This window comes from Salminus brasiliensis, chromosome 5, assembly GCF_030463535.1.
Source record: "Salminus brasiliensis chromosome 5, fSalBra1.hap2, whole genome shotgun sequence".
Lineage (NCBI taxonomy): Eukaryota > Metazoa > Chordata > Actinopteri > Characiformes > Bryconidae > Salminus > Salminus brasiliensis.
In genome coordinates this window covers 3,728,047-3,738,302 of record NC_132882.1, presented here as the reverse complement: position 1 = coordinate 3,738,302, position 10,256 = coordinate 3,728,047, and the positions used below count along the sequence as shown (strand labels likewise).

Here is a 10,256-nt window from a genome sequence, read left to right as displayed (position 1 = left end):
CACAGTTCTTCCACTGCTCCACAGCTCCTCAATACTGGGGGGGCTTTATACCCCTCTACTAGTCCACGCCTGGCTTCATTAGGCAGCATGGAGCCAATAGCTTCATGCTCATCTGCTCCTGCAGAGAGTCCTATTCTATTGGCAGTACTTCTTCTCTACAGGGACTAGACAAGCCACGTTTGTTTGTATGTGTGTCCATTTGGACATCTGTGTCAGCAGCAATCGGTGCAACTTAAAGTAGCTGAATGCATTCATCAGAAGGGGTGTCCACAAACATTTGGACATGTAGTGCATTTTGAAAGCATTGTGAAGGTATGAGCTACAAACACATGATGCGTCTACACTGTGCCCCCTTAATGAAGAAGTCTCCGCCAGGTGTTTCACTCCAGCTGCTGCTCTGATGAGGATACTCTGTTACTTCATTAGTTTCGCTATTTGGCCACGTAATAAGACGAAACATGGAAATGTAGGCACACATATGAGAGTTCCTCAGGTCCGAAAATAGGCAGGACAGCTTCGCCGCCTCTGCTTTTCTCTGATTTTCCCATAGCTGTTCTATTTAGACCACATATTGGTTTCTCAAACAGTCCGAGAAAAGATAACTCCCCCAAATGACATGGTAATTACACAGCAGCACGGCCTTCGCCGAATTCATGGCGCTTCTCAGACAGTGTTGGTGATTTTGCCCAACCTGCCGGTCTGCGTGTGACTATGTGTGTGTGTGTCTAACAGTGATATTCCACAAAGGCTTTAGCAGAGGGAAGAAAAAGTGAAGAAATTACCATTTCATTTCTCCATGGCTGAGAGCCCTGTCTGCCTCTGGGGCCGAAACAGGGCCAGCTTATGGTTACCTCTCTCCACAGAGCTGGATGATAAAATGTTTATTACATTAGGGCTTTGGGGGAATGGAGACTAGATTTAAAGAATGATTGTATTTTAACACGAGAATCTGGCCTCCTTTTTTCGCTATTGATTCGGACTCAGACAGCTGTTAAAGTTTCAGCTGAATCACTGGCTGCTATATCAGAATAATCCCCACCTCATCCAAGTGTTGTGAGGAAGAGCGGCAAAGTCACACCACCTGGTGAGAAACAGAAGAATAACAACACCGCCTGAAAACCCCAACGGCCCCCTGCGTGCCCCGAAGTTTGGGAAGCCTTTCCCTCTCATCAAACTTAAAAAGTATTTGGACGCTCTATTACAAAGAGTTCATTCTGCTTTCATTCGTCTCAAGGAAGAAGGCCTTCTGCTAGATTTTGGAGGAGGCATTGCTGTGCGGATTTGGTGAGCTCAGTATGTTCAGGGTGACCACCATCCCACCCCTCATCACCCCTAACTCCAACAACTCATCCCTTCCAAAAGTACTGGATGGAGCTCCACCATCCATCATTCCAGAGAACACAGTTCTTCCACTGCTCCACAGCTCCTCAATGCTGGGGGGCTTTATACCCCTCTACTAGCCCACACCTGGCTTTATTAGGCAGCATGGAGCCAATAGCTTCATGTATATCTGCTCCTGCAGAGAGTCCTATTCTACTGGCAGTACTTCTCTACATGGCCTAGACAAGCTGTGTTTCAAATGGGTGCGGGTTAAAGTAGCTGAATTCATTCATTAGAAGGGTTGTCTACAAACATTTGGACAATTGAACATGTAGTGGAGTTAGCAAAGGGTACTTTATAGGGTATGTTGATCTTCAACATTGTTGATCTTCAAGACTTCATGGTCCTCGAAGGGGCATCCTTGGTATGAAGAGCAGAGGAATAACTGGACAGTTTTGGTGGTTTAACTGATACAGGACCAGGCTGTTGATAACAGGGTTGTGAGTTTGATACCCCGGCTCAGCAAACTGCCATTGTTGGACCCTTGAGCAAGGCCCTTCACCCTCCCTGCAGCAATGGCTGCCCACCGCTCTGGGCATGTGTGTGTTTGATCACTAGTGTGTGTGTGTGTGTTCACTGCAAGGGTTAAAGGCAGAATATGTCAGAATATTGTCTTGGACAATGTGGTTGTCAAACCCCAGTCTGCAATAGATAGGACGGTCCTATGGTGTTGTTCCCCACCATGCTGCACCATGCTGGATACACTGTGTGGCCTTTGGCTTTATTTCTTAGGTCAGATGTTCCCTTAGTTTTGCAGGTTCTTGTGGAAAATAGCTAGATCTAATCAGACTGCTAGGTAATAGTTATGTTGCCTGTATCCTTTATCTTGTATTATTATTTATTTTTTTCATTAGAGGTCCATTTTATAATATTTGTGTAGTACTAAAAACGATCATAATTCATGTTTATGTGACCATTTTTCAACATTACTGCTGTGCCTTTAAAGCAGCACTATGTAGCACGCTTGCCTTAAAATGCCAGCACCACTGACTGTAATGGGAGTCGCTGGCATTGCTGCTCCGGGCTTAGCAGGCTGCCAACTACAGCATGGAACTTGGCAGTGGCTTGGAAGTGGGCAGGACAAAGCCTGTGAGAACTGCATAACACATACTGCTGTACAATCCTGTAGTATTACTCTACCGCCTCAGTCCACATGCTTCTCTACCTTCAGATCCAGCTTCGGGAGCTTCTCAGCTTGTCCAGAAAAACATGTTCTTAAATGGTGGCTCAAAGTATGCAAAAGTATGCATTACACTTCCTGACTGCAGGGGGAGCCCAGGAGCAAAAAATACCAACAACAATAATAAAATAAATGGTAATGTAATTAATGTAGTTTCCATGTGCTAATCTTACTGACTGGGTGAACAGTTAGGAGTCAGGAGTCTTACCCAAGGACTCTCACTGGGGTAACAGGATGTGGGGTCTGGCCATGTGTGGACTTTGGCTTTATTTCTGAGGTAGGTCAGATGTTCCCTCAGTTTTGAAGGGTCTTGCAGAAATGGTTGGACCTACACAGCTCTTTAAGCAGTTAATAGTTTCTGTGGTGATTGTAAACCATTACATGCATCTCTTGAATTCATTTTCTTTCACTTATAATATTTGTTTAATACTGAAAACAGCATAATTCATTTTATGTGACCAATTATCCATTGTTTTGTTGCTGAGCCTATCAGACTGTTGTGCTAGCACAAGCAGAACAGAGGATGCAGATACCATCAGACTACTGTTCAGTACAGCAGGAGAGACTATATTGAATTATAATATTGCAGAAGCATTCTTCAATATGTTTCCATAGACCATCAGGTCCATAAATAAGTGGACAGCAATGCTATTTCAGCCCTATTGGAATTTGAGGATACCTACAGTCACGAGGACACCACATGAAAGCCTATTGGTGTAGCACAGCATGGTCACCCAGACTGGGAATCAAACCCAAGTCTCCTACGGGTAGCGTACTGGTAGGTAGTGGTGTGATCTGTTGCGTCACACCAACCACACACACATATATATATATATATATATATATATATATATATATATATATATATATATATATATATAATGTTATATGCTAACTAAAGAGCTGTGAAATTAGCTTAGCAACTATAATTGTGGTTGTTCAAGAACTGTGAAGCAAGCCCTTTAACCCCTCCTCCAACAGGCCGAAAGTGTTATTACAAACTTCTATTAAAGGTGAAGGTGCATGTATTTGTTACTGTACACAGCGGTGGGCAGCCAGGGAGCAGATAGGGCCCAACAGTGGCAGCTTGTCGAGCCCGGGTATCGAACCCACAACCCTGTCATCAATAGCCTGGAGCTTTAACCACTGAGCCACCACTCGATTGTACAGTGGTCCCTGTAGTTACTGAGTCATACACCTTAGTGTGTAATAAGCCCCAAACTTTAGCCAGGCTATGTGCGTACACTGCTGCTTTCAGCATTGCAGCCTGGTTGCCATTTACTCTCAGCACTTTCCCTTCTTTACAAGTTTGGCTTTTATTGCCTATTGCACACTGTAGGTTACTATAGGGCTGTAATTAAATTCCTGCTATCAATATTTCAGCGAGGAAAGTGTCCTTACTGAACCCTTCCATTGATTTCATCTGAACACAAATATCTGGCCCTGTGAGAATAGATTTGCAGATGCGTGTAGGACTCATGTCCTCCATAGGATCGAGGAGAAAGTAAACACACCACGGCAAATATCAATACTCGGGGGCAGTGGAATAGCGGTGGGATCTCGGCTGCTTTCCTCTTTCCCTTCGCAGAGGGGTTTTATTGCTGCCTGTGGAATTGGAAATGAGTTCCACGCTAGACTGTGGAGTTTGATTTGTTTCTCGTCCCGACTGTTACCTCTACCTGTCAGGCCACTGCGGGGAATACCAAATGCATCAAATCCTGCCAGATCTGTCTGCTAAAGCAGCGCCAAGAAAACCAATCAGGATCCCTGGACTGGCTCACCACTATTTTTATGCACATCTGAAATGAAGCCTAGAATTACGCAGTGAACTCGAGACCTTTTCTGATTGCTTGATTGGATTCATGGGGATGCTTCCTCTCTAGTTGCGCAGTGGAAATCATTGCAGTCCTGGACTTAAAACAATCGGACTTGATTGTTGGAGAGAGCACTATGGTCCACATGCCTGACACCTCGACCCTGAGAAGTTGCATCAGCACTGGCAGAGAAAAAAAGATGTTTATGTCCAGATGTTTGTGGACATCCTTCTAATAAATGCATTTAGTTACTTTAAGTTGCACCCATTGCTGCACACACACAGCTTGTCTAGTCCCTGTGGAAAAGACTCTCTGCAAGAGCAGATATACATACATGACCCTATTGGCTCCATGCTGCCTAATAATGCCAGGCGTGGGCTATAGAGGGGTATAAAGCCCCCCATCATATCAAATCTAGTAGAAGGTTTTCTTCTCTGGACAGTAGAGTTTACAGTTACTCCAACAAAAGCAGGATCAACTCTTTTAATACCCTTGATTTCAGAAGAAACTATGTACATATAAGCAGGTGTCTCAATACTTTTGTCTATTTAGTGCACAACAATGGCAATTAGAATTGTATAGCTTAAATGAGTCTTAAGAGTACAGCAGGGTGCAGCACTGGTCATCATAACGTTAACAATTCTGCTAAAATCCTCAAATTACACAATTTTAGGGCCCTGTCAGTCCCTGTGAGGCCATTAGAACCGTCCTAATCACCCATATGTGTCAGGCCCTCGTTATCACACTCTCCCCCGGGGCGATCCCAGGACTCTGCCCCTAGATATATATAAGGTGCTAGGGGTTGCAGAAGCGGTCGGCTTCCCTCGTTGAGCTGATTTGGGACACCTGGGACTGGGGCTTCTTAAGCCCTCGCCACTCTCTCACATGTTGCTGTGAATTAGCTCTGTGGTTCCTGTTAGTTGTTTTTGATGAAGCTCTGCTTCGTGATTTCTGTTCATAGTTTTTGATGAAGCTCTGATTTGTGATTTCTGTTCGTAGTTTTTAACGAAACCCTGCTTCGTGGTTTCTGTTCATAGTTTTTGATGAAGCTCTGATTTGTGATTTCTGTTCGTAGTTTTTAACGAAACCCTGCTTCGTGGTTTCTGTTCGTAGTTTTTGATGAAGCTCTGCTTCGTGGTTTCTGTTCATAGTTTTTGATGAAGCTCTGCTTCGTGGTTTCTGTTCATAGTTTTTGATGAAGCTCTGCTTCGTGGTTTCTGTTCGCTGTTTTTGCTGAAGCTCTGCTTTGTGATTTCTGTTCGTAGTTTTTGCCAGAGCCTTGATTCAAGTTTACATTAATTGTTTTTGCCTCTTCTTGTTTTCGTTTATCCCCACGCCCCCACTCCAAGTGTTTTGGTTTGTTTTGTATGTTTTCCCCTGCATCTCGCTCCTCCTTCTCCCAGTCCCAGGTGTGTTGTTTTGCCCCGGTTTGTGTTGCCATGTTACGCCTTTTCTTTCCAGTTGTGTCCCTTAGATTGCTGCACCCCTGTTTGTGTTCTGTTTAGTTATTTCTTGTTCTGATTACCCTGTTTTCATTTTCAAGTCTTCATCCACTTCTATCCCTGCAAGTGTTTCCCTGTTTTCACTGCCACGCCTGACCAGGCATGACAATATGAAGCTCTGAGAGCACCACATTTATGACTTTACCAGGGTAGAAGAGCATATTTGTATCTTTTCATAACTTCAGAACAATATAAAAAGCCTGGAATCACAACAGGTATGTCGATGAAGCTTTAAAAAGTATAATTATTGTACAGTTATATTCCCTAAAGGTTCTCAAGGATGTACCGTTGTACTCTGACTGATTCCATGTAGGAATCGTTGTTTCTAAAAGAGCCATTAGGCCACAGGATCTTTAAACCCTTTGTAGCACCCTTATATTTAAGAGAATAGTGGAAAAGAGATGTGAACCAGCAGCTGGAAGGTTGTTGGTTCAAATCCCACACTCCCAGAAAAAGGTACCTACAAGGGTACATCTTCAGTACCTTCAGTCAGGGGATACAATCGCACTGCGTTCCCATCCAGTTGTTTTTCCTTTACCTTCCAGACCACAATGGATGGATGCAGGACATCTCCTGGTCCTCCTGGTTGTGCTCTCAAACAGGGCAAGGTTAGGCAGTTGAGAAACTGCTTGGAAAGTGTAGCTTTCCAAGACAAAGAGAACAATGGAAAGGTTCTCATGCACACAGTCTAGCTTTGAGTCCTGAGGCTCAACCAACGGATATCCTGGTACATAACGAGACATAAAATTGATCGTGGGGATGGCATTGTGTGTCTGTGTGTGTGTATGATTGTATGGGTTAGGTGTGGTGGAGGCGTAAAGCTGCTCTATGTCCCCAGGGCTGCTGCTATTTTCTCCTGCTGAACTGATAGGGGGCCGTGGGGGCGGGTGCGTGCGGGGCAGGGAGGGGGTATTTAAATTCCCTTTGTGCTGGCGGACAGGGGATCTTGACAGAGACATGAGAGGGAGAAATTGCGGCGAGGGACTTGAATCATCCCGGCTCCTCTGCCCTTGATGTTGATTGAAAATGCCAAAGGACAGCACTCAAAGTCATCAAAGTGAATGCATGAGAATTTCTGATTTCCGAGAGCTAGCTCTGCCATGAGCTGCAGCAAATGAGTCCCATTATAACCTTTTTTTTTCCCACTGTGGGGCATTCGGACCAACACCTCCCCTCGCACTGGCCCTTAGTTTAGCCATGCCGTGTGCATTCCAATGCGGATCAGTGATTAACTTGATTGGTCATTACGGCTGAATTTCATATAAAAGATTTATTGGGACAGACACGATGAATATTACAGTCGTTCACACTGGGGGCATATTTATAAGAGCGCCACAAAGCTTTATACAACTTAACGACTAAGCAGCGTCTCGCCGGGATAAGGGAAACCGGGACATGGTACTCAAATTTTTCCAAAAGCACAACACCACCATAAAACAGAACAAAAGAAGGGGTTTGGTAACAGATAGACCAGGACGGTTATAAATTACAAATAAATCAAAAAAGCTCAACCTTCATGCAGAACAAAAGCTGTCAGAAACCTCTGGATCACACATAGAACGAAGTGCCACCAAGTAAGGCAGGGTCTTCTGAATGGAGAACCTAAAGCCGAGCAAGATGGTTCAGTTCGCCATAGTTTGAAGTCATTATCCATCATTATCCTGAACTCCTGGGACTCTGGGACTCCTCACCCAATAGAAAAGGCAATGGTTTCAGTGTACCCCCCCATCACATCAATGCAAAGGTAATGCACAGCCTGCTTTGGACAGACAAACATGAATAATAATTATATTAAAAATATTTAAAAAGTGCCTCATGTTACTTCTCTTCACTTTCCTTCGTTGTGTCATTACGAGTCGTCCTCCGTTTTAGTGACCGTTTCAGGCCTATATCGGCCTCTGTTGAGTGTTGTAGTCCAGCATGGAGATGTGAAGGTACTGCTTGTGGAGGGGGAAGTCCATGTACCCTACCTGTAGATCACTGTCTACTGTCAAGTAGTTGGAGTAAAAAGCATAGGTGGGATATGTGACAATAGGATTTCACCACAGTAATTTACACTATATGTCCAAATGTTTGTGGACACCCCTTCTAATGAATTCAGCATTGAGCTACTTTAGGTTGCACCCATTGCTGACACTCACACGCATAGCTTGTCTAGACCCTGTAGAGAAGTACTGCCAATAGAATAGGACTCTCTGCAGGAGCAGATAAACATGAACCTACTGGCACCATGCTGCCTAAAAATGCCAGGCGTGGGATAGTAGAGGGGTATAAAGCCCCCCAGCATTGAGCTGTGGAGCAGTGGAAGAACTGTGTTCTCTGGAATGATGTATGGTGCTCAATCAACTTTTGGGGTGAGTTAAGGACAAGGTGGGACAAGGTGGGGTGGTAATCATTTGGTGGTGAATAACTTGACCTGACTAACGCTCTCGTCACCGAATGCAATCAAACAGATCCTCACAGCTATGTTCCTGCAAAATCTTGTAGGAAGCCTTCTTCCCTGGACAGTAGAGACAGTTACTCCAACAGAAGCAGGATCAACTCTTTTTAATACCCTTGATTTCAGAAGAAACAGTGAAAGAGGAGCAGGTGTCCCAATACTTTTGTCCATATAGTGTATGTTACAATACGACACTGTAGAACACTTTTAGAACACTGATCAACTGCATGTTTCATGAAAAAGAGCATTAGAAAAGATTTCTTATTTGTCAAGAGGTCAGGAGATGAGTCAGCGGTCCAACATGGCGGAATTAGCCTTGCCTAATTGAATATGACGTTAAGCTGTCAGATGAAAAAAATATTATTTTAATGTTTGATGTATTGTGTCTGTTCCAACTTATCAAATGATGTCATGACATTCTTGCCATATTGCCCAACCCTAGATGATGTAGAGCATGATGGTCAATGATGGTCTTTACATTATATGAAGGTTCTTTAAACTCTAAAAATGTTCTTCACACTCACACTCCCAGTAACCAAAATATTTCTCCAAATAAACATCAACTGAAAGCTTGATCATGCCAAGAAACAATTCTGCCCAATCATGATCATGCTGATCTAAAACTCTGCAGATCCTGATGACTGAACGCCTTCAGAGGCATCTTCAGTGGTCTCCAGGTAATGAAGACCTTCTAGAGCATCTGGATCTTAGAGCCAAGAGGGTTGGATCTGAACTCTCCAGGGTGATAGATCTCCAGGACTAAGATTGGGCACCCCTGGTCTATGGCATTGTGCAAACAACCCATTCTGGCACCTTGTCCCTCATTGAAGACACCAGATCTTCTAAATTACGAAGGCCTTCACGTGTCTTAGAAATGTGTTTTGACACCCCTTGATGTACACCACCTGTAGATCGCGAAGGAATCTCCAACATTGCCCTTCGGAATACTCAGTGTTCCAGGCTTTGGCAAAACAAACATGAACCAGAAATGAAACAAGTGCCTTAATCAAGTCATTCCCGCCAGGTTCCTCAAATCTCCAGTGTTTTGTCTTTAGGAGTCATCCTCCGTTTTGATGACATGGTACAGCGTGACGTTGAATATGACCTGGTGGCCATTGTTCCAGGCATACAGCGCCCTCTCCCGAGCGTTGTAGTCCAGCATGGAGATGTGAAAGTACTGGTTGTGGAAAGGGATATCTGTGTACTCGTAGGTGGATGCCTTGGTGTTGTAGGAGTAGTAGACCTTGGCACCGGTCAGGTGGGAGTTGGTGATGTAGAGGGTCCCACAGATCATGAAGGATTCTCCGGCGTTGCGCTTGGAGTACTCCGTGTTCCACGTCCGCAGAACCTCCAGCGTCTGCGGCTCCAGCTGGGAGATCACGATGTTCCCAGCATTCTGATTGGTGGCGTAGACAGCCCATAGACCCAGCTCGTCAGCCATGAGATCGATGTCGGAGAAGCCGCCCCAGGTGTATGGGTAGACATTGTGGAAACCAGCGTACTCCAGAGCCCGCTGGGCCAGGACCCTGCCCGTCTCGAAGCTGTACTTCACAATGATGTTGCTCTGCTCCTTGTTGTAGTACAGCGAGCCGTTGTACACCACGTGGTTGGTCCCGGCCCACTTGAACGGAAGGTAGTAGGTGCGGGACTCCAGGCCTGAGACGAAGTCTGCCATGGACTTGTACTCGCGCACCACTTTGCTGTTAGTGTAGGTGTCCATGTACCACACCTGAGAACACAGAGGAGAAGGAGTTTGGAGGTCTCAAATACATTCTAGCGAAGCTTATTATCTCCACTCATACATCTCTAACTTTCCAGGGTTCTCCATCAATGTTCTTGTTTGCATCTGCCTTCTGACATATCTCTTTACCCCTTAACACTTCAAGGCTTATTTTTTTGTCCAGGCAAACTGGACTCCAAGCGCAACGCCGGAGAATCCT

At 44.8% G+C, this 10,256-nt stretch overlaps 1 protein-coding gene across 1 annotated transcript in view; it reads right to left on the bottom strand.

Annotated features, from left to right (window-relative positions):
• Positions 1-7,156: 7,156 nt before the first annotated feature.
• olfm3a (olfactomedin 3a) overlaps positions 7,157-10,256 on the bottom strand; it is a 41,385-nt gene continuing 38,285 nt past the window's right edge. Inside the window, exon 6 of the mRNA XM_072679266.1 lies at positions 7,157-10,045. Coding sequence (XP_072535367.1) covers positions 9,368-10,045 — 678 coding nt within the window. The 3' untranslated portion in view covers positions 7,157-9,367. The remainder of the gene's footprint in view (positions 10,046-10,256) is intronic.